We start from the raw sequence: 26,090 nt of genomic DNA, 5'->3' as shown, positions 1-26,090 counted from the left end.
TACATTAAATTTACACAGATGTATCCTGGCAAGCAGCTGGAACACAATCAAGCTCAGATTTGCCTTCAGAAAACAAATAAATGTGAGAAAACAAATTTTTTTTTAAAAAAAAAAGGGAAAAGGAAAATAGCCCCAAATGACCGCATACTTAAACATTCTTTTTCAGCTCACACCAAAAAGTAAAGCAGATGGAAAAATGGAACTGGGGAAGTACTTGCTAGAATTACTGCTCTGAAAATTATATCTGTGTTAGTGATTCCATTATAAACTCCTATTTTAAGGAGTTTATTGGTAGCCTGTAAATGTATATGCTTTGGTCTCAGTTTTATGGGACATAATTCAAACTTCCAAAGTTTAAAATGTTGGGGTGTTTTTTTACTGTTAGATATAAAAGGTCTGGGACAATACTCCAGTTAAAGGCAGTTATAAACATATATTACTAGTTATAAGTTTCAAGAACAGACATGATGCATGTTTCCAAGATCCATATTCCTGAGAAAAAGAAAAAGGAAGTAATTTCTATCAGCTTATCGAAGCCCCCGCATAAAATGTGTATTTAGATTGGAAGCCCTCTTCTCGGCAGCAGACACTTGCACGAAGAGCTTCCTCACTCTGTTTCGCACACATGAAAACACACTTTTAAGACAAGCTTTGCAGAAGTGATGTTCCAGATTTTTAAGGCATCCTGGCGGTCCCTGCTAAGCAACAGAGCATACCAAAATTTTTAGAGATCTTACTTCTAGAGTTTTTAGAGTGGCTTACAGGATGCAAAAGAAGAAAACAAAGACTGTCAGGAGAGATTATAGTATTTACTACATGATAGTAAATTCATCACAGAGGCCATTTCTAAATATGCTCCTTGCCTTCATATACTGCATAAACATTAATCCCTGTCAACTGCATGTGTATGAGGCAGTGCAATCAAATGGCATCTGGCATATTAGAGCCAACCCTGCAGTGCAAGTTCCTTTCCCATGAGGGCTTTCCCATCCCTTCCTTCCAGGTCAGTGGCTGGCTGGGAGGAAAAGCAGAATGCAAAAGCCCTGCACCAGACCCTGTGCTGTGGGGCATGGGGGATTCAGAGCTGCAGCCCCTGGGCAGCAGAAGCGGCTATCTGTCCGGCATGGGTGCCTCCCACTGAGGACTCCACCTGCCCCAACTCTCCACTCCACCTTGGGTAACAGAAAAATCATCTTGCCACTTCTCTACTCTTGGGAGTACTCTCCACTCTCTACCCTTGGAAAAACGACAGGAGAAAAATAGACATGCATAGCATGGAGAACAACATCCAAGGGATAAGGGCTGCCCAGTAACTTTAAAAATAAATATTATTTTTTTAATTTATTATCTAATTAGTGGCTAATGCATTTTTATAGATGAAAGATAAAAGACCAAACCACAACAGAGATACAGAATTCGAATTGCAAAGTTAACACAATTAACTAGGGAGAAGCAAAATAGTGAGGCTGGGCTACCTTGATCTCTGTCTCTAGATTTAAGATTTACCAGAGAGGGCAGTGGAAATTTCCAGCTGAGCAACAGAAGTTGAAGAGATAAAGTTGTAAAACTCATCAGCATGCAATGATGTAAATCTAGGAGGCTGAGGGGAGACCTCATTGCTCTCTACAACTACCTGAAAGGAGGTTGTAGAGAGGAGGGTGCTGGCCTCTTCTCCCAAGTGAAGGGGGACAGGACAAGAGGGAATGGCCTCAAGCTCCGCCAGGGGAGATTTAGGCTGGACATTAGGAAAAAATTCTTCACAGAAAGGGTCATTGGGCATTGGAACAGGCTACCCAGGGAGGTGGTTGAGTCACCTTCCCTGGAGATGTTTAAGGCACGGGTGGACGAGGTGCTGAGGGGCATGGTTTAGTGTTTGATAGGAATGGTTGGACTCGATGATCCGGTGGGTCTCTTCCAACCTGGTTATTCTATGATTCTATGATTCTATTACTTAAAAAAAAAATAATTTATATCTTATCTTCCAGGATTTAAAATGGGCACATTTCAGTCACAGGACCTACAAACACAGTTTATAAGGACATACAGGTTAAAAACTCTTATAATTCTTATAAATTCTCATGATAGTTATCAGATAAATTGTATATAATTGTATTCTCAGATCTCTCACTTTAAACAGACAAGTGTTTGATTTTTGCTTTTAAATAGCTGCGTATGATAAAATCCACAAATTTTACAGTTACAGACATCATAAACAGTACAAGCTAGGGCAATGAAACAGTTGAGTGATCACTTAAAAACACCCTGAAGGGTTTAGATTTCACAAGTTCACCTCTTACTTAAAACATCCAAACTACAAACTACTGATGACATTCCCGATGACTAGGGGTCAGGAGTCTGAGAGACCTTTGCCACTGTGCACAGAGCAATAAGAGGTCAGCAATATTAGCTACCAGCAGCAGAGAGTGACCTGGCAGATCCAGGGACTCCTAAAGTACAAAGTTAAATCACAGACCTCTGCTTCAGCATGGAGTTGATAAAGAAAATGCAAGCATGCTAGCACATGTGAGAGGCAGGATTATATAAAATAACAATAATTTGATATGGGGAAAAATGTTCTTAGGAATTATATAGTAACTTGAAAGTCAAATTCATTTTTTTTTCCTAAAGTTTCCTCAGTTTACCACAGAAGCTACGTTTCAATGTACAGGAAGATCCAGTGATAGATCATACAATCACTGTAATTGGTTCACTGAATGGTAAAAAAATATACTTCCAGAACCATTCTGTTTCATAATAATCTCCTTTTTAAATTGCATACTTTGTTAAAACATACAAAACCAAGGAATAATTCATGATTTTAAGTCCTAGGTCTCACAAGCCATGTTTCATAAAGGTTATGATCACAATCATAATTCAGTGCTACTTTTTTGGCTAGTCCTAATAAAAACCATTCTTACAATACATTCATTTTTCCCCCAAATGTGTAGGTACTTTCATAGTATTAAGTCTGCACAGCTTGCTGTCAAGCCATAGAGGGGGCTTTAGTTCATTCTGGTTTTTAAGTTAAATTATTGATTATAAGTAAGCCTGTAACACTTACAGAGTTTAAGGAAAAATAAATGCAAAAGAAGAGTAAAGCAGGACAAAAATAAACATGCGAAACCGGTATGGCATACACATTATTCACCTACAATAAGTTACTTTGACCACAGCAAATAAATATAAATGGAATAGTACAAATTCAATTTATAAAGTGAATTATAGTGATGTGAGAGAATTATTGCATTTTATCACTTGAAATGATATATTTGAGATTTTCGCCTCTCCAAGATGCCTGACTTTTCCTATTACTTTTAATGAGAATGCTTTGAATGTGCACATTCTGAATGCATTATCATCATCCCATTTAAAAAAAATGTAATACCTAGATGGGGCATATACTGACAACTTTCTTTCCCTGTAATCTCAAGTCAGATTATAGGAATGATTTAAACATGATTGGTTTTGGTTATATTAAAACTAATTGTATTGCATTAATACAGAAAAGCTTTGCAGTGCACGAACACAGAAATACACTAACACAACGTTACACATTCAGAAGTCCGATTGTCAGGAGAAATCTAGTTCAGTTCCATGTGGACATTTGTCCATGTTTTGAAGCTGAGCTTGGCTGAATCAGCTGTCTCAACTACTGATCGCGATGATGATAGCAATAAAAATTGTAATAGCAAATCCTGGCACACAACTTTCCCCAGGAAAGCAATCAGTCATTTTCCTTCTTTGGCTTTAAGCCTTCATTAGGATCTTCCAATACAGAGCGCAGACCAGGAAGAAGTTAACAAACCTCTGCATTAAGTTAGTGATACTCTGCACAGAGACAGGAGTAAGCACCACTAAATTCTTTATGTGAAATGGGGCCCAGATATACTGTATATATTGATGGCAAATTGTAAAAAATCTGCGTGTTGAAAACCAGATTTCAGATCTGCTGACCTGTGGCAGCTCCCCTAGTGGGGAACCACAAATGCACACCACTGCACTTTTGTACTGGATTAAATTCTGGATCTAGACTACTATATGACCAGAGACAAAAGGGAATAAAAAGTTCATAGGCGTGAATACCTGTCATCATGTGGTGAAATGAGTAGCAGCCTCTGTTCAAGAGAGGCTCAAGTCCAGAATAACAGAAGAACAATATGAACTGGCAGAAACACATGGGAAACTTGGAAGGTGCCTACACACAATGTCTTTACAGCAAGCCAATGCTACTGGTCTCACTCTAAGCACTTTGAAATGAAAATAGTTTAATATAATAAAAAAAACACAACTGTAAGAGGAAGTGACAGCTGCTACAAATAAATTTAAATAAGGGTAGTTCCCTGCTGATAAAAACTGGCACATCTCCACTCCTTTCAGTTTAACTATGTGGATTAACATTGCATGATAATCTGACCCAATGTTTTGAACAACCCAAAAGCTACAAGGTAATGCAAAGATGGAAGAAACTGATAATTGCAAGGGTGGGGAAGAGGGGTCATCACAGCAAAAACCACAACAGCAAAAGGTATTTGAAATCTGTTAAACAAATGGACAATTGGGTGCACCTGATTTGAGGAAGTTCTAGCAACACTTCTGTCATGAATGACCATGGGTTTGATATAATGACCTACATGGCAAAAATGCCCTTGTACCACATATGACCTTAACAGAACACCCTGTTACCTGAACGGGATGTACTGTGCATTACTAAGGCAGATCTAACCTTCTTTGGATGGCAAGTGATAATTACTCTTGGTGATATTCACTGCACACAAATTTGTGAGAATATTGTAGACTCAGTATTCCTACACAGACTTAAATTGTGTCTTTTCTACCTGTAAAGAAAGGCAGTCATCTAAAGTACATTGTAAGAACTGTATTAAAAAGAAAAAAAGGAAAAATAACTGACAATTAAGAAAGTTGCATATATTTTGCCTCTGGTACAAAGTTTTAAGAACTTCTTTTAAAAGACAAAGAAAACAGAAATTTTCAGTACCAGATGTCTGGGAAGATCCCATTTGGATTTGAGCTACTTAAATTTGCAATCATGTATTTATACATCTAACAGAGCTTCTGTTTCCCCTAGAATCTGAAAATTAACTAGCTTTGTAGCATCTTCCTTGATCTGCCACCCGTGCCCTGAGGATTAGAGACTCCACCTGAGCTTGTTTTACAAGCATAACAGAAAAAATTAATCTCTGCTGGCAGCGATCCCACTGGGATACTGATGAATAATGATATCCCTCTCTTGCTGCCCTCTCAGTCCACTAGAAAAGCCACTCTAACCCAGCAACGTGGAAACTGCTGAAACCATTCCAGCTGTGGATTAGCAGGCAGTCAAGCATCCATCTGTTCTGTGTGAATCAAGAGAAAGTAAACATGGATTCTTATAGCTAAAGAAGCATCCAAAATTAGCATCTTATATGACCGCATATAGTAAATATTAAGACAATCATATACAAAAGAATAAAGAATCTATTATCTGCACCTCATGTTGTTTACATTTGCTTGCTGCCTTAAGTAAATGATAAAATAGTTGGAATTAATCTCATTAAACTACAGAATAGTGTGCATTCAGTGATTTAATATGTTTAAGAGAAATTTTCTTAATATCATATGCATCAGTTCTACCTAAAAATATTTTGGAAGTAGACATGCATACACTTACTAAAAGCAAGCATAGTAGCATGCCTTCACCTTGACAGGAGAAGGATTTCAGAGACTTGTTGTGACAGGGATTTTAGTCATTTTCTCACCCTCTAAGGTGAGAAGAATAGACATGAGATATTTTCTCTTTATGAAAACTCTGCTGGCTTGCTAGTCTTTTCCACCGGAAGACACAAAGGAAAGGCAATGGGAAGTCAGTATATGAGCAACTCAATCAAATTGATGACATCTGATTTAACTCTTCCATGGGAAAGAGGACAATGAACTACTACAAATTAAGGAAAGCTTTACTCAAGCATCATACCAGATAAAAGTACTTAGAAAAGTGCATTATTTGATATTTTTTGCATATAATTCCAATGTTTTGCCAGGTGCCTGACCATCATTCATTAAGCTGCAGGTGAAGAAAATCTGCAACTGTTTGTTCTCTAAAAGCCATCTTAGCATGCCAAACTAAACTTATAAATACATATATTAACTTTTTCAAATGCTAAGAAAAAAGTTTTGGCTTTTTGGTAGCAAAAATCTCTCTGCAATTTCTTCTAACATTATGGGTAGCATAAGCAAACTTAATTAACTGTGAAATAAAGCACCTCATAAAATCTAGGCAAATAATATAAGAGGCTGATTTCATAAAATTTCATTTGTGATAATGCATAACATCAACATTTAAAATAAAATTCAACCTTCTGAAGCTAGCCAGGTTCCATCAGGGAAAAAAAAAAGAAAAGAAAAGAACGAGACAAAAAAGAATCTAAATGTAAATAGGAAAATACAAGTGTCAGGTACTTCATTAAGGACTGATCAGTAATCCTCTTATGTCCTTTTTTAACTACTGTGCTAAAGGAACAACGTAGGCTGGATACCAATCTTGTATGATTGTTTCAGGCATAGCAATCCTTATCTTGAAATACCAGTTCTGACCAGAGAACAAGCTACAAAATGCCATCTTCTTTCCTAATGGTTTTACAAGTCTGAGCAATAACTTCTTTGCTGACAGAGAAAACTATTTGTGCGCTTTTAAACAGCAGTCAGAAAGGCTGAGTTGGTGTCACTGACTGAACTGAATTCTCTGAAAACAAACTCATCAGCAATATAATGGTAATTGCTATAATTTATAGTACAATGTGTATAATTCTATCAGGAGCAAAGGTAGTAACTAGAAGCCAGTGAAGACAAAAGACCTACAGGCTGTGAGGGCCTAAATTTCCCTATCGTGCTTCAATTACAAATTGGGAGGCACAAAGTAGGTAGAACTTGTACTGACTTGCTAAAGGCACATTGAGCTTGTAAGATTGCCTTCTGGGACATGAGTGTGACCATTATCAAGGTAGCATTGTATGGTGTAAAATGTTCAGCTTTACCTCAATAAAGATGCCATTTAGAACTTCAATTTTGTTTCAACAAATACAAACACTATTTCAACAAATATTTTGTATATTTTAAAACAGAGACATTATGACATCACTGCTGAAAAAAGCCATTTCATTTTCAATATGAATACTTGGCAAAGTATTGGCTTCATGGACGCAACTATGCATAGTTTGAAATCTCGCATCATGATGATGGCTACAGTTCTAACTGCCAAGTGATAAGCAAAAGATTTTTGTGCTACAACAACCAACCAACCAACCAACCAACCAACCAACCAACCAACCAACCAACCAACCAACCAACCAGTATGTGATTTGCCTGCAGCCTTAAGCTGTCAGCTAAACCAAGCCTGCTATCACTGAACTTTCTTCTAGCATATATACCAAGGACAAACATTGATTTGCCACAGATGGCAGCCAAAAAGTCACATTTTTAAGTACAAGACCAGGACAGTAATCCTATCTGCTCTAGCAGATAGAAGTATAATTGCTTCCTGGCTCATCAAAACAGTTTTCATTGGTATACTTGAGTGTTTTGTTGCTGTAACACCATCTCTGGCTCCTGTTAAAGGACCTTATTCCCTCTTTTTTTTCTGACAGAAACAGTTAGTAAAGCAGCTGTTCAAAACGAGGATATAGCCTGAGACTAATGGCTTCCACTACCACATCTATATACACTTTCACAAGTTTTTCCCTTGGATGCTATACTGCAATAAAAAACAAAAACAAAAAAATGATACTATTTTATTTCCAAAATAACAGTTCTTGTCTTATAACCAACCTCATGGAAAATGTATGTCAGAAGCCTTTAAGATAGGTTTTATTTTGACTTTCCTGAGTATTGATTCAGTTTTTAAAACTGGCAAGTAATGACAGAAGCCGAGTAGGAAGATTGGAAAGTTGTGTGTATTGGAGGTGGAAATGTTTTATATTTTCTGGTTTTGAATGTAATTCTTTCTTATTGATGCCATAAAAATGAAAGTCTTATGTCATGCTCAGTCAGCTGCCAGTGGTGGGCATTCTCATCCTGATTTACCAACTGACTGTGTTTTCTGGAAAGGTGGGCATCATATGATGCTGTCAGACTAAAAATCAAAGCATCATTTGGAAAAAAAGAAAAATAAACAAGAACTGTGTCATGATGTTAGAAAAATATTACTACATTGAAGTACTACAGCAACATTCAAAACTGCTCCATCTACTGGGACTAGAGAAAAATTAAGACAAATTTAATGTGTGAGTATTCATGTGTGTAAGAACTCTTTCTGCTAAGTAAAGATATGTTAAATATACTGGACACAGATGATTAAGTATGCATGCTATTACAATTCTCTGTAGCATTTTGCTTTATTTCCATGAGGCTAAATACAATTTTAAAATTTAAACTATTTTATGTAACATATTGTGATACTATCTAGATGCTCCAAGTGGGAACTGAAGCATAAATGTTTTAACATATTAAAATCCGGATAATATAAGCTGTATAAAAATTAAATATATGATCCAGTAAATGCCTTTGTTTAGGATGAAATTTATGCATTGAACAGACCTAGGTATGGATTTATTGTAAAGAAAAGATTTAATGGTAAGAGGTAACAGTTTTCTCCTATTATAAGGGGTCACTAAAATACGCATAACGGCTGAGGCCTGTTCTTATTTGCAGAATGGCCATAGCAGTTATATTGTTGAGAGTGCACAATATATGTGAAATCAAGTATGTAAGTTTTTAAAGGTTAGCATGTAACATAATTGCTTTTCATTTATGTAAAGTTTATGAAATGTCATTTTAAAAAAGAATAACATAATGAATACAGCCTTGTACATTTATGCCTTGAAGAAATCATAGTAGCACCTTTATTTCCTTCTAAATTAAATATAATTTCTTCTACATTAAATGTTAATATAAGATTATACTAGACAATGACTGATTTGTGAAAAGTGATCTGATTTTTTTTCTGAATGGGTCATAGAGAACAAGATTTATATACTTTTGTTGACAAAAACAATGTTTCTGCCATGGCCTGCAGATAAAACATTACACAAATCAGCTCATATTAGCTTGTTCCTGGGCAAGATTTTTGTAACTCATTAATTCCCCCTTCCCTGGCATCTAACTGCAGACCAGTAGAAAAGATGATTAATCACTGAGTCAAAAACCTGTGTGGCCCCTTTATGAGAGACTGAACCAACAGCTTCAAGATAGAATCCTGCTAAGGAAATAAAGTTATTTTTTACTAAGTGTGTAAATATTCACATAGACTCAAATATTTCATTGGCTACAATACAATGAGAATTATGAGAAAATAAAGCTATAGGTTAACTGATTTACCTAGAATCTCATAGTATAAAGACCTAACAGGTAATGAAAGACAGATAAGGCATTAATAAATTTACTCTTTTATTATCTATGTATGCGGGATAAAAAACATCTGCTTCATGAACCTCTTCCTTCTGCCTTCCAAATATGCTACTCCAGCAATGCTATATTGTCTGCAAAATACTTGGTCTCGTCCAAGCTAGTGCAACAAAACCATGTCAATTACCAGGTAGAAATACAAGGAAGAGGTATGTGGTTACTATTCTTAGAAGTCCATGTTTATTTTATGGAAAGTTGGATACATATGTCCCAGTATAACACAAATACCATGTTGTTCTGTCCCTAAGCTCCCTAGATAGAAAGAAGCCCATCTCATAACCAGTTTACATGTAAGACAGCAGTAGGCACAAGAAAGCTAACCAGTTCTCTCTTGCAAGTAAGATTCAAAACCAGAAACAAAGGACAGCATGCAGATAAAACAAGGGTTGAAAGACAGTAATATTCATCCCCTTAACTGTCCAGTATGAAGAGATATAACAAAATATTTGCTTTGTAAATAAGAATATTAACCAGAAGTATTGTAACATATCACCACAAATCACAGTCCCGATCAATCATCAAGACAGACCTCTTTTCCTCAAGGAGGATCAAGCGTGCTAGCTCAAGGTACTACATTTACTTTAACAAGATCTGTTGTGACTGCTGATTTAGTACAGAAAATGACAACAATAACTCCAAAGTATCCCTCACTGTTTTTTTATTCAGACGCCTGTTCGAATCTCTGCACCTAACTTCCAGAACAGAAGGAAACAGTCTTTAGGTACCTCAGGGAAATCCAGCCTGTCAGTAATAATTCATGAACACTTTCTCATCAATAATACTTAATGCAAGAAGCACCATAACTCAACAGTGATTAAGCTCATTTGGATCACTACTGTCTGAAGCACGGTTAGGAAAGTTTTAAAGAAAGCTCTATGGAAAAGCATTAAACGTTTTCTCTCAGGTCCACTAGCACAAGTCAGTAATTCTGAAAAGTAACTGATTCTGAACTTCACCCGCTAACTGCAAACTCAAGATAGATCAAACACCCCAAGCACAGATTTAGTGAGAAGAGAAGGGAAGTGTAAGGGGATTGGACCCTGCCTATTTGTATCACTTATTATTGCATACTTCCCCCATGACTGTGGGGCTGTTTCCATCTGCTCTGTTCTTGTTATAGATATTTCAACCTCTAAACCATACTGAAAAAAATTCATTTGATCTTGCAAAACGCTGGCAGATGATCAAATGAAAAGATAAAATAAAAACCAAGAAAAGAGCAGATACTGGAAGGCCTTGACTATTAAGTGGAAACAAATCTTGCTATTGTGACTATTTTTTTGAGACCCATCAGCACTAGCAACAGGATGACTCAAAACTACTTTTTCATATGAGTTGCAAAGATTCATCAACAAATTCATTAGTGAATGATTCTGCATTCTGAACACTCCCATGGCAAAATATCAATCTGAAACTCAAAATCCCTCAATCAAACTTAGATTTAAAACCCTCAATGTGACCATAGATTTCTGAATTCTTGGAATGTAATTTTGCTTTTTTTCATGGTTTTATTTTAAACAACATTTTGCTCCTTCTCAAATTACACATTGAAAATTTGGTAAAAACTTGTATATATCCCATTTCAAACCTACAACATCCGTATTTTCTTCGTTACAATTGTACCCTTCTGCCTTCCTTATACACATCAGACAACTTGTAAATGTCTAAAGGTTTGCAGGATTATGAACAACGCCAATAGAAAAAAGACCCACATGTCACATCTACAAAACATCTACTATATTTGAGAAATGTTTTGGACATTAATCTAAATTAACACAGCACAAACCTAAAGAGTTTAAAAGTGAGTAATCAGAAACATAATCCCAATTATAATCATGTTTTAGAATGATAACAGGCCATTTTTTACTATAGCTACAGCTTTCAGTTCTAGCATCATTAAGAGATTCTTCAAATTACTTTTTAAATATCCTTTTCCCTCTGGAGTTTCACTTATATCTAATTAGACTACTTACCCCATGCCATGTAATTCCCCACTGCCAAAAGTGCTAAATGCTTCTATAAGAAGGAGGAGGGCACCAGTGGAGCAAGGCAGATGTAATGTTATTGGTTAACAATAGAGGTGTGAAGTAACTGCTGTAATTATGAAACTCATTAATTCACAGTGTTAGAGAGGAAAAAAATATCCTTGGCAAAAAGTGTTAAAATGGCATTTTTTTTTCATCGCTACATCAGACTGAAAAAACCCTTTCAATGCCAATTTACACCTTCAGCAAGACAGAATCATAATTCCGCTAGTAATTATGAAAATCAACATCTGCATAAAAATTAAGGAAAAAATCATTAGCTATAATGGCATCAAGCTCTCAAACATTCTTCTCATTTTTCAAATTGACATGTGGTACATTTTGACCCATAAATCAAGTTTATAGTCTCAGTGCTCTTAAGACTGTAAATGGACAAAAAAAAATTTTAGAAACAATTAAAGCAAGATTAATGAATTTTGAATTTTATAATCTCTGCCCAAGACTAGGGTCCTTGGTTTCAGATACAACAGAAATATTTGCCATTTACCTTTGCAATTCATGGATGCAAACTGTTTAAATAGTTGAGGAGCCCTGAAATAAGACAGACAGCACTAGGTTCTGCTCCCATCATTCACCTTTAATATGCTGCTGACTAGCTAAGGCAGTGTCATGAAATGTCCTCCATCACTGCTAATTCTATTCTCAAACTTGTGTCCAAACTTGTCTGGAAAAAAACTCTGAAGTTTCTAGGTAGAGAAAATTTTCTCTAGAGAAAATAATAGATTTTAAAGAGACAGCAACCAGAGGCAAGCTCTTGCCTTGAATACTCAACATCATATTATCTAACTTCTGTTCACTTGTGGGTATTTATTTTTAAAATTTCAGTTATTTCATACACAGCATATACAGGAATTGTGGCTGATTACCATTTTGAATTCAGCCGAATACACTGAATTTCATCTCACATAATTTGCGATGTTTTCTGACAACAGAACAAAAGATACTACAGGGTCAGTGATAGCAATTCCCCTATTTAGGCTGCCTAACGCTTTCCATTATAAAAGATTACTGTGGCCTTTATTTCTGAGCTGTAACACTCCGAATGTTTGCAGCAGGTGATTTAAATTTATCAGAAAGAAAGACTCTGTACTAGAAAGTGGCTTTCCTAGTGTCATAAATGCTGATCAGGTTTTGTTGAGATGCAAACTGTTTCTTCTCAGAGAAATTTTGGCAGCATGTTAAAAAAAAACAACAAAAAAACATATAAATAATATAAGACAAAACTCTAGATTTTGCAGTTAATACTTGGAAATCAGAATATTAAAGATGTAGGGCCACTTGTATGATGTATATAATATAACAGTGATTGTAAGTGGGTAGAAATAAGTTTTTCTGGATAATATTCAGGCACTAATTGCATTTGAATATATGTGTACAAGTGGATTTACACCATTTTGAAAAATAGATTTTGTACGTAATACTACTTAAGCATTAAAGAGGGAAAATGGAGTAAAACCTAATTATTTTATGATAAGAATGTAATATTATCATGCTGCATTGTACACTGTGTCACTAGACTAACTGTATGAGCTGGCATTATTACAGATTATGGCCTCAGAGATCGTGATGCGGCTGGGAGAAGGCAAAATAGGCATTTTAGGAAAGAGGTCTCCCCAACTTCTTAAGCTGCTGTGAAGTGATGGCCCTGGTACAGATGGTACAGGATGTTGATATGCAGTTATTATTCTAGAATTTTAGTATCAAACATAACTTACCTAGAAAAAACCAAATATCAGACTTGTATAGATATTGAATATTATATAAGCACATGAGAAGAGAAACAGTAGTACATGGCAATTTTTATGTATGATTACATGAAACACTTTAAACATCAAAAATGATTCAGGTATATTACTCAAAACAACAAAGAATGAATCTACAGGTGAGGGAAGAAAGGCTTTTCTTAATTTTGAGATGCTTTTTCATATACTTGTGTCTTTAAGAGTTACGACTTACACACCATAGAATCATAGGGTAGTTGGGGTTGGAAGGGACCATAAAGATCATCTAGTTCCAACCCTCCTGCCATGGGCAGGGACATCCCAATACACCAGGCTGCCCAAGGCCCCATCCAATCTGGCCTTGAACATCTCCAGGGATGAGGCATCCAAAACTTCCCTGGGCAACCTGTTCCAGTGCCTCATCACTCTCATGGTGAAGAAATTCTTCCTTATGTCAAGCCTAAATCTGCCCCTCTCCAGTTTATACCCATTCCCCCTAGACCTATCACCACAAGCCTTTATGAATAGTCCCTCTCCAGCTTTCTTGTAGGCTCCTTTCAGGTACTGGAAGGTCGCTATAAAGTCTCCTTGAAGCCTTCTTTTCTCCAGAGTGAACAACCCCAAATTTCTCAGCCTGTCCTCATATGGAAGGTGCTCCAGCCCTCTGATCATCTTTGTAGCCTCCTCTGGACCCGTTCCAACAGTTCCATATCCTTTTTACATCGAGGAGTCCAGAACTGGCCACAGTACTCCAGATGAGGTCTCACAAGAGAGGAATAGACGGGCAGAATCACCTCCCTTGATCTGCTGGCCATGCTTCCTTTGATGCAGTCCAGGATACGGTTGGCCTTCTGGGCTGCGAGCGCACATTGCCGGCTCATGCCGAGCTTCTCATTGACCAGCACCCCCAAGTCCTTCTCTGCAGGGCAACTCTCAATCATGTCATCCCTCATTGTGTACCGAAAACAGGGATTGCCCCGACCCAGGTGCCGGACCTTGCACTTGGCCTTGCTGAACCTCATGATGTTCTCAGAGGCCCACTTCTCCAGCCTGTCCAGGTCCCTCTGGATGACATCCCATCCTTCTGGTGTTAAAACAACTACACCGCTGGGCTTGGTGTCATTGGCAAACTTGCTGAGGGTGCACTCAATCTCACTGTCAGTATCATTGATGAAGATATTAAACAGCACCGGTCCCAGTATGGACCCCTGAAGGACACCACTTGTCACGGATCTCCATCTGGACACAAAGCCGTTGAGCACTACTCTCTGAATACGACCTCCCAACCAGTTTCTTATCTACTCACCAAATCCATATCTTTCCAATTTATAGAAAAGGATGTTGTGGGAGACCATGTCAAAGGCTTTACAGAAGTCTAGACAGATCACATCCGTTGGTTTACCCGTGTCTGCTGCTGCAGTTACCCCATCATAGAAAGCAACTAGGTTGGTCATACAGGATTTGCCCTAGGTGAAGCCGTGCTGGCTGCCATTAATCACCTCCAGGTCCTCCATGTGCTTTAGCAGAGCTTCTAGGAGGATCTGTTCCCTGATCCTCCCAGGCACAGAGGTGAGGCTGACAGGTTGGTAGTTCCCAAAGTTGTCTTTTCTACCCTTTTTAAAAATGGGCACAACGTTTATCCTTCTTCCAGTCACCAGGGACTTCTGATTGCCATGACTTTTCAAATGTCATGGAGAGAGGCTTGGCAACCACATCAGCCAATTCCCTCAGGACTCGGATACATCTCATCAGGTCCCATAGACTTGTAAATATTCAGGTTCCTCAGGTGGTCACAAACCTGATCCTTCTCTATGACGGGAGGGCGTTTACCCCCCTGGTCACCATCTTGCTGTCCCATGACCCAGGAGGGGTGAAGAGAGTGGTTATCAGTGACGACAGAGGCAAAAAAGTTGTTAAGTACCTCAGCCTTCTCCTTGTCTATTGATAAAAGGTTACTATTCCCAAGCGTCAGTGGGAGTACATTATTTTGACCTTCCTCTTTTGACTGATGTACCTGTAGAAGCCCATCTTGTTAGTCTTTACTTCCCTTGCCAAGTTCAGCTCCAACTGTGCCTTGGCATTCCTGACCTCATCCCTACACAACTGGGCAGCATCTCTATACACTTCCCAGGTTCCCTGTCCCTGCTTGGACTGTCTGTGCAGTTCCCTCTTCTTCTTTAGTTTAAACAGCAGGTCTTGACTCAGCCACGCTGGTCTCTTCCTTTCCCTGCCTGATTTTCTACATACGGGGACTGAGCGCTCTTGTGCTTTATTATGGAAAGCATCCTTAAATATTTTCCAGCTCTGTTCCACTCCCTTTTCCCTGAGGACCATATCCCAGGGGGTCCTTCTGAGTAACTCCTTGAAGAGCAAGCAGTCTGCTTTCCTGAAATTTAGGGTCCTGACTATACTCCTCACCTGCCCCATACCCCTCAGGACTTTGAACTCCACCAGTGAATGATCACTGCAGCCCAGGCTGCCTCCGACCCTAATGTCACTGATGAGTTTAAGTTAAAAAAATATGAGTACTTACTGTCAGAATTAAGAGCAATTCTTCAATATTGCTTTCAGGTTTCAACTGATCTTTGAACATTCCAATAGTCGGATGCTTCAAATAGTAATAGGAAGCAATGCGGCCATATGTCAGAGGTTCAATGCTGCGATTATCCTGTTAGAAAAGCAACCAAATACAATTGGTTCCTACGTGGTTCAATATAAATGGTTCCTACTAAACAGTAAAATACAGGCTTAAGCCTACTTTATACAAGAGAACAGCAAGAGTTGTTTAGCATCATAATTTAGCTGCAACCTCAGTTAGGACCAGTTTTCAATGTAAGTCTTGCAAACAGGCCCACAGACAAACTCTAACATCTCATACCAGGAGTATATATACCTATTTTTCTGTTCCCAGCTTCTAGGAGCATGTATATTACTGAAACTTGTAAGGCACAGATTAGTCTTACCTCCCCAATCTCAATGCAGTAGGAGCATTCCAAATCAAAAAGGGATTTCTCAACGAGGCTTGAGAGGTACTTATTCATAGTGTCATGGCTCACATCATCCAAGTTATAGTAACTAGATAAATTGAAAACAGATGAACTATATAAATAGTTTTTACACTCTGAAGATTTTTAACAATAATGTCTTGTAGGAAAATGCACAAAGCCCTATAATACACACACATACTTGGAACAGCAAATATCCACATTAAACAATTAAACACATAACTATTCCCTTATACCACCTAAGATGAAATTCATGATTCTTAAACGGATTGTGGGAGTAACTAACATAATAGAAGCATGTACTTATGGAAAGATGGTAATTTATCTGTCTATTAATAGAAAGACTGATATAAACAGAACTGGAGTGGCCATATTTTGATAGTTGGAAAATTTTCCTGATTATGTAAGTATGAAAGTGAACAAGTGATACTAACACAAGTAATGGTAGAGAAAGGAAGAACCCCACCAAGGGAAGTTCCTATCCTGGAATTCTGAAATAAAAAACTAGGCATATAGTGACATCTCTTGAAAAAGTAACATTACACCAATCCAAATGTTGTGTTTGTTGCTGTATTTCCATCTCAACTGATTCTCAAAATTGCTAAAAAAAGAACAGGGTATCTGTCAGTGTGGTTACTTCACATATTTATTTTCAGGAAAAATTCTTTGGGTAAATTACATGCAGTAACAATACTTAGTTATCTGTATGAAGGAAAAATATTTATAAAGTATGCCAAACCATATTGTTATGCCAGCATATCAAAAAGTTTGCACTCTTTAACTGTAGAACTTAAGCTGTATTATAAGATTCTCATTCACACAAATAATTTCAGGGAGAGCTTTTACCTAGAAAAATCCAGATAAAAATGTAGTAAGAACTTGTGGCCTAGATTCAAAAAAGGCACCAAATTCATAAAGTAATAATTAAGTTCAATAAACAGTAAAGAACAATGAGGCATGCTCAGAAAGCTTAAAAATTCTGAATCTAAACAGGCTGCAAAACAGTGTGCTAAGATTCATCTTAGCTGATTTTGCATAGTTACAGCTACAGTGAGTTAGTCTTAACTCCCTTTATTGCCAAAGGAGAGAAATGTGCACTTGCAGAATGCTATTCATCTGAAGTATTTTATATATCTGCTTTAAGATGAGGCAAAATGTAATCACGGACTAGAAAAAGAAGAGCTTTTGACAATCAGTTCAGTTGTTAGTGCTATATTTGGGCAGAAGAATCCATTCTCTGATTTAAGCTTTATTTTGTTCACTGCAATGCTATTGTTAGCACATATGAAAAGATGGAATTACGCACTTAAATACTACAAACATCCTTCCATGACTGTTTTATTAACATAATCTGATTTGCATTATTATTTTCTTAAACAGAGATTTTAACATTTATCTGTTTTGCATAGCAATAGAGTAACTGAATAAAGCCTGCATGCTAAATAGAGGTACAATCATTTCCAGATTTTTTTCCCCTTGTTATTTATCTCCAGTTATGGAGTTAATTCTCTGATGCTTTGAATGTTCATTTACAATTGGGTAACGTTGGAGTAAAACACTACTACCATAAGAGCAACACTGAAAAAAACAGTTCTGATAGCAGTAAACAGTAAACTACATTAGACAACAACAAAGTGTATCTATATGGCAGTGGAGTATTCAAGTGTCTAGTATTTTATATGGGTTCACACTGAGATGATTTCAAATATTTATAACATAGCTAAAGGAAACAAAAGAAATATTTATATTAACTAAAAAGTTTTATATGGTTGACAGCCACAGATTATCAGCCTTATGCAAAGAAAACTTATTTGTAGCAAAAGTACTCTAATATTGTTTTCAATGCAACTTAATTTTCATAAGAATCTACTGCAGTAATACAGTAATGATTAAAATGGTCAATATTTCCATCTGCACCATTTATATGCCTGAAATCCTACCACTGAACACATTTAGATTCTGTTTATTATCAGAATTACTTTATAGCATTTTGTTTACCTTTGGAAAACAATTGAGCAAATTAAATACACAAGTTGTTTAAGGATGTGAAAGATTTCCTATTTTAAATCTCTAAAAGACTAATGAGTATTTTTCTCTAAACTGAATAAAACACTACTGAAATTATTATAACTGAAGCACTTCATTGTCACGGTATTCAGACCTTCACCCTATCACTTCATCTGTTATTTGCTGTACCACAATACTGATGATGAATATTGATAAAACAAAGGGAGAGATGTGGGCAACACAATGAAACCCTTTTTTTTGAGATTGTAATTAAATCACTAACAAAACCAGACTTTATCTCAAATAGAACAATATAAAGACAAATCTTAAATGGTTGTAATATTGAGTGAAGCAGTAACAGTGTGTTTTAACTAGTATCCGTAATGGGCTAAATGTAATTTTGAGCACACCCACAGGAGCTTCTTGGTCACTCAGCACATTTTCCCCTAATAAAAAGCAAAGCCATTCATTTAGAAAGACTATGTTAAAATCATTAGTGAAAACATTAGTATCATCACATTAGACAGTATTTTGAATGCACAGGTATAAATGCACGTTGAATTTTGCATATTGGTATGCTGCAAGTATAAAAACAGCATGGTATGTGCGTTCCTCTATGAACCTATATTACCTAACTATTTAATTACAGATAAAGAATAAAAACAATGCAGTTTCATGCTCACTGCATTGAATCATCTAGTCATTATTTTCCCTTTGCTATAAACAGACAGCCTACCTTTTTATCAGCACACCATTTCATTTATTTCACAGTGAAGCCCAGTTTCACAATAATTGACTTGTCAGAAGCTCTAATTTATGAGGCTGGGCTCCGTAAGCCTTCTCCTATATTGGACTCAACCTGCACACAAGCAGGGTTGAATATTTACAATGCTGTTAACAGGTGCTGAGTTGTTTAATGATTCTAATAGCCAGAAGCGTACTGAGAAAGCCAGCGGGATCACAATTACAGGCTGTTTGAACACAACAATTACTCGTCCCCTGAGAGGTGTGAAAGTCAAAGGCAGTTTTATCCTAACAGCATCTAGCACATGGGCTAGACAGGCTAACTTCCATTAGTAGTCCATTGGGAAAAAGCAATAACAAACTCCTAGGTATCATAAAAATTTACAAAGTATGTAAAATTTAAACAATCAAAAACTGAAGGAACTTTTTACTGTCTTTTAAAAAACATATTTTAAATCCCAAACATTGTAGAGCTTAGCAAGAACAACAAATGGTGAAACATGAACTTATTTCTCTAATCTAAGGAAGTGTGGAGTTTCATCAGCTGAGAAAGAGAGAGACGTGCAGGAACATAAAATGTAGATGAAGTTACAGAAAACATTTAGGATTTAATGTGAATGGTGGCAATCATTTCCTCTTTAGCTTATGTAAACCTGACCTAAGATCTCTCTGGGAAATTTTTCATCAGCCTTGAAATGGTCCTGCTATAACTGTCAATGCTGTGAAGTCATTTGTTACAGCACCATGTTTTTTATGTTCAGATTATACGGTAGTGATAGTGACACACATAATAAAAACTGGTGGCAGACTAGGCCAAAAATATTAAAAGAAAAAACTTGCTGGTGCCTTTTGGAACAAATGCACAAAAGAGATATACCTACAGCACTCACTTTATAGCAAGAAAGTGAGCTTTCTGAGATTTTGTAGTCCCGAAAGCAGAATTATGTTATGAACAAGTATGGGGGAAGCACAAATAGTAAAATTTGTAAATCCCCTCACTGCAGTCATCAGTTGTGCTTACTTTCACCAGCTTGTGGCCTTCAGCAGCAGCTACCTTCAAATGGTACCATGGAAAAGGTATGGAGTACATGGCACGACTTGACGGACCTTCCTAGCCAGAAAGCTACGAACCAAGGTACCAACTCACTTCTGTTGTTAAGGTATCATTGACTGACTCTGGAGCCTGTGACTGGCTTGGTAAAATGCATTATAGCATGCACAAATGCTGCAGACAGTAATCTCTATCTGTGTTTTACTTTTATCACATTTTCTTGCATTCATATATTTTCTTATGCCATGTACAAGAAATAGGTACATCACTACCTTTAATCACAACCATACATTGTGGTTATTTAAGAAGATGGAAAAAAAAGAGTCCAGTTTCTCTGATATCAGCAAGGTATTCACCTCCACATCAGTACTACTAATTATAATAGTTACAGGAATGTTTGCCTCCCAAATGTTTTCCTAAGATGTTTTCACACTGGAATGACATGATGTCATCCAGAGGGACCTGGACAGGATGGACAAGTAGGGCTGTGAGAACTTCATGAGGTTCAGCAAGGCCATGTGCAAGGTCCTACACCTGGGTCGGGGCAATCCCCGTTTTCAGTACACAATGGGGAATGATGTGATTGAGAGCTGCCCTGCAGAGAAGGACTTGGGGGTGCTGGTCGATGAGAAGCTCGACATGAGTTGGCAGTGTGCGCTCGCAGCCCAGAAGGCCAACCGTATCCTGGACTGCATCAAAAGCAGCATGGCCAGCAGGTTGAGGGAGGTGATTCTGCCCCTCTATTCCTCTCTTGTGAGACCTCATCTGAAGTATCGTGTCCAGTTCTGGAATCCTCAATGTAAAAAGGATATGGAACTGTTGGAACGGGTCCAGAGGAGGGCTAAAAAGATGATCTGAGGGCTGGAGCACCTTCCATATGAGGACAGGCTGCGAGAGTTGGGCTTGTTCAGCCTGGAGAAGAGAAGGCTCTGAGGAGACTTTATAGTGACCTTCCAGTACCTGAAAGGAGCCTACAAGAAAGCTGGAGAGGGACTATTCATAAAGGCTTGTTGTGATAGGATGAGGGGGAATGGGTATAAGCTGGAGAGGGGCAGATTTTAGCTTGATTTAAGGAGGAATTTCTTCACCATGAGAGTGGTGAGACACTGGAACAGGTTGCCCAGGGAAGTTTTGGATGCCTCATCCCTGGAGATGTTCAAGGCCAGATTGAATGGGGCCTTGGGCAGCCTGGTGTATTGGGATGTCCCTGCCCATGGCAGGGCGATTGGAACTAGATGACTTTAAGGTCCCTTCCAACCCTAACTACTCTATGAGAAATTGGAGGTAACAGGCACATGTAAATTTGCTTAATTATTAACTGGGTATTTATTTTTCCTATGATATATTCCAACAGATAATTTGTACAAGTAAACCATATCCAAGAGCTGGAAGACAATTATGTGAATGTACTTTCCGAATGGGGAGTCTCTCCTAAGACTGCAGCAGACTGGGCAACAGGAGGTGGCTCAAATACTCAGCAGCCTGGGGTTTCCCAGTCTGAGGGAATCAGAAAACTTTATTAGCGCAAATAGTTTGATAAAAGTATATAATGAACTACATTCCTGTACTTTTCACATCACTGTGACCCTAATAATTTAAAAGAACAAGCTATCACTATGAAATTCACAATAATGCCTATAGCTGTTATTTATGATGTATATTTACATGCAAAAGATCTAAAGAAAGAATCCACCCTGAGAAATATCTGTCCAACAACTCAAAATATGGATACTGGTAAATCCTGCAGTGAAATATAGCTGCATCTTCAAACTTTTCCATTTTATCCGCTAATGTTAGTTAATTTAACTTTCTTCAGTAAACTCCTCTTCTGATATAATTCCAAACTAGCCCTAAAATTCTGAATAAGTGTGATTTTGTCACAGAAATACACATTATTCCATCCTGATTGGCTGATATTAGCTGTCACCTTGATACCAAAAACTATATTGGAACAGTATACAATCATGATTTGTGTTTAGATGTTTTATTCATGTTGTTAGACATGCTCAGCTAATCATACTGGGAAAAGGAAATTTAAAGTAAAATATGTGTATGATGATAAGAGCATCAGTCTGAGATAATTTAATTATAATTTACGCTACATTATTCTTCCACTCCAGAAAACTCTACAAGACTGACATTAAGTGAAAAAGAAACCCTTAATAATAATTCTCAGAATGAATGAATAAAACAGTTTTTTCAGGTCTTCACAAGGTATTTACACAGAAAACTGATTTTATACATGTGTACATAAACATATACACACACTGTCATATATATTTATAAAGACATAACCCCCTATTTTAACAGTGATGTGTGTTTTCAGAATATCTAAAAATCTTTCCAAATGAAAGCTGATTCTGCTTAACTTTACATATTTGGTAAATTTCTATTTCTTTTAATGGCACATGTACCTGGAAAATATCATAACCTGATTTACAAAAAATATTTCCCATAGCCATGTCTCTTTTGTAGAAAGTTGCAGATTATAATCTTCTGTAAGGGTAAAAGAATGACATAGACAAGTAACTTCAGCCAAGGAAAGGAGACAGACAAGCCTCCCAAAATAGCCCCTTTCAAAAAAAGGGCACTTTACTGATCTGTCTTGTATGATCTTGACTAAGTAAAGAACATATCAACTGAAGTTGTCTGTAAAAAGGGGAACATGTTGTAGAACTTCACTTAAGTAGCATAGAAACTTTGACTGAATGTGCAAATTCAAACCCCTCTACATTTAGGAATAATTACTTTGGCGAGGGAAAGGACAGGGAAGAATCTATGGATATTAAGACTGATACACTTTGATAAACAGCTTTATTTGAACCACCCCTCTCACTTGTGCATCATCTCTCAAACAACATGGACATGGCCAGTTAGTATGCCTCTGAACAAAACTAGCACTCAGCTACACCACTGCCTCAAATCAACAGCTTAACTATTCCTCTTACCCATTTCACAGATTTCAAGATATAGGGTTTCATCAAACAAGAAAATTAAAATAGTTTGATGAAAAGAAGTATTGTAACATGCAAAGATTTTCAACAACACAATTAAAAAAAGCCATTTTTACAAGTCTTACAAATTACCTCAAGTGTGCCAGAAAAACTTTCATAATGACTGCATAAGAAGAAAGATACTTATAGCAAAAGGACACTATCTCACAATAAAGGTAGATTAACATTACTTAAACATTACTTAAATAGTACAAATTGTAGGCATTCGTTAATGCATTATATGATACTGGATTGGAGTAGAATGATCCTAGATTTGTTTATGCAGCTTTAATATACAAGTAGCTAAAACTGGCAATAACTGAGAATATAAATCTTCTACATATTATCTAAGCCCATTATTTTGTGGATTTACAGCATCACATGCAATGACTTTTATGCCAATGAATCCCAAGGCAATTTACCAATCATGCATACAGGAATTACTTATTCACCACTAAGGTATGATCACCTGCTGGCTGGAAAAATAGTTCTTGTTTCATAGTGGAAAGAAAGTCAACAAAATTGCTTTGGGACAGGACATGATAGAGAACACTGCATCAAGTGACACTGAGCAGGTGTTGTGTAACTACCCAACCCAAAATTCAGCCATTGTGCTCCTACTCTCGTGAAAAGAATAAAACTTAACACATTTCAGTTGTTAAGGGCCACAAGTAGTTCTTGCTTGGGAATATCAATCATTTCATATGCCTATAAGCGGCACAGTAATGTCCATTACTATACTGCAATTTATTCAGTTATCTGAACTGTCAAAGACATTTCACAAAACTCTTCAGTTTTCCTTTCATGTATCTCATCTAAACACTGACCATGCTGGAACTGCTTGGTTTGTTTGAGATCTGGAAATACCACAGACAGCAGGTCCAGGAACTCTACTAACAGGCTACTTTAGTAACTTTGGATGAAACTTAATAAAATTTATTATCATGTCAAAGAATGGAAAGCATGCATATTCATTGCATTTGCACTTGGTATCTAGAAGTGACCTCTTTGACATAGTCAGTAAAGTCCTTCATTTCTCTCCCTGCATGACTGAGCACAGAAGGAATGCTGAATACCTGTATGTGGATGAGATGGGGGAAAAGCAGCACAGCTTGTGAACTGTTCCAGCCTGCATGTGTGGCATTCCAATGGAAGAAGGCAATTTTATTAGAAACTTCAGTAATGGATTATGGACATGACTAGTCAAGATCTGTTCATCTTGTTTCTCACTACAAAGGCTTTGCATCTCACTATGAAAGACACCCCCTAGCTTTTTTCCCATAATCCTCTCAGAATAGCAAGAATACCAGAACTCTTGCTTATAAGTTGATATTGTGATAACTTCAGATTTAGCTTTCCAGGACACTGCACATTAAAGAAACTGCCGAGAAAAAAGGAGCATCAGTAAACATGCCAACCTCATACTCCAGTGGGAACTTTCTTTTATATTGGGAAGAGCTATTAAATCAAACGGCTACATTTCTATATTCTACACTTAGCTTTGGGCTGTATGTTGTGTCTTAAAAATCTGCCTATCACAGATACCACATGATCAAAGCTTGGCAGAGACAAATCAGGACAATCATTTAACACAGCAATTCAAAAGCAAGACATTTTATAATAGCATTAATTATTCTTGATATTAAAAAGAATAGTGTCTGCAATGGCATAATTTTTAATGTTAGTTCTAGTATGGATCATGTGTGAATTCCAAAGTCATACAACTAAATGCAGCTTTACCCACATCTAACCCATGCAAAACCAGGATTTATCAGTTTGTCGCTCTCAGGGGAGACATATCACATAAATGTATTAATTTTGTAGTTACGAAGTAAGAGAAACGAATGTGCTTTCTTTAGTTTACACTTCTAACACTCTGCATTTTTAATTTCCCAGGAAGATCAGATGGAAATTCTGTTTTGTAATAGATTCTCAGCATAGCACTAGATCAAAACTAAGGAAGACTAAAAAAGAATTAAAGAAAATTATTTTACCACTTACAGGCTCCCACCAACAGTTGTCCATAAAGAACCCAGCTGAAAATTCAGCCAAATGATACAGATGTTAACATAGCTTCAGAAACATAACACTCTGGAGTACATCAAGAAATATTTAGTGCTATAACTGTTTAAGTCTTTATTTGCCATATTATTTTGGTGGGTGAATGATCACATGACAGGTAAAATACCATTTACCAAAAACAACCTTGTGGCAAAGGCAGGCTGCATTGCTGGAACAGCTCAGGATAATCTGCATACCAGCTGGAGCTAGGCAGGATGACGACAATCACTGAAAATATTGCACACATGGTTTCACCAGGATACCTTAATGAAAGTAAACTTTATCACAGAGGAACAGCTGATAGCTATTCTCTCATTTATTAGGAAAATCCAGATTTTAATAGATTTTCTACAGAAAACTGGACAGAACTTATCAATGTGGTAGCTAAAAAAAAAAAGTAACACATTATAAATACAATACCTAAAGGAATGCGATAATCTGAAGTTTTATTTTAGGGATGCTGATGTAGCCTTCTCAGTAAGGCTATTTTATGGTTGTCACTAAACTATAAAGTTATCTGCCAGGAAATGCATTTATATTCTGAGAAAAAAATTATTACAAAAATGTGCACACAAGTTTTATTCCATGTGCAGGCCAGTGACGCTCATACATTGGACACTGCTAAGTATTCTAGGCTCCAACGGCAGCAGGATCACCTTTGGATCAACTCCACCCTCAAGTTACCTTTAGATTAAATTGCATTTGTATTTTATACTCACGTTGGGTTCATTATAAGTCGACGGAAGAAATAAGTCCAAGTGATATAATCCATTGCATCCTGTTTAGAAGTAATAGTTCCAGCAGCAATTTCAGCATTCAAGTGATCAGCTAGCACTTCTAACAAGCTGAAGAACAGAAACCAAGAGGACTTAGCTAGCTTCACAACCACAAAGACAGGTAATATATTTTGTAGAGTTATGCATTAAAAGGTTTATTACTTTTAATTTGAAAATATTATATATTTATATTCCAGTAAAGGAGAAAAGGGGAAGGAAGGGGAATGTAAT

General features: G+C 37.0%; 1 protein-coding gene across 1 annotated transcript in view; it reads right to left on the bottom strand.

Annotated features, from left to right (window-relative positions):
- The window catches only part of ASCC3 (activating signal cointegrator 1 complex subunit 3), a 277,171-nt gene that overhangs the window by 26,033 nt on the left and 225,048 nt on the right, over positions 1 to 26,090 (bottom strand). Inside the window, exons 34-36 of the mRNA XM_069851132.1 lie at positions 25,803 to 25,928; positions 16,186 to 16,297; positions 15,756 to 15,890 (exon numbers count right to left, since the gene is read on the bottom strand). Coding sequence (XP_069707233.1) covers positions 15,756 to 15,890; positions 16,186 to 16,297; positions 25,803 to 25,928 — 373 coding nt within the window. The remainder of the gene's footprint in view (positions 1 to 15,755; positions 15,891 to 16,185; positions 16,298 to 25,802; positions 25,929 to 26,090) is intronic.

This window comes from Phaenicophaeus curvirostris, chromosome 2, assembly GCF_032191515.1.
Source record: "Phaenicophaeus curvirostris isolate KB17595 chromosome 2, BPBGC_Pcur_1.0, whole genome shotgun sequence".
NCBI lineage: Eukaryota > Metazoa > Chordata > Aves > Cuculiformes > Cuculidae > Phaenicophaeus > Phaenicophaeus curvirostris.
Note: the sequence above shows the minus strand (reverse complement) of the source record. Positions and strands in the feature narration are given on the sequence as shown.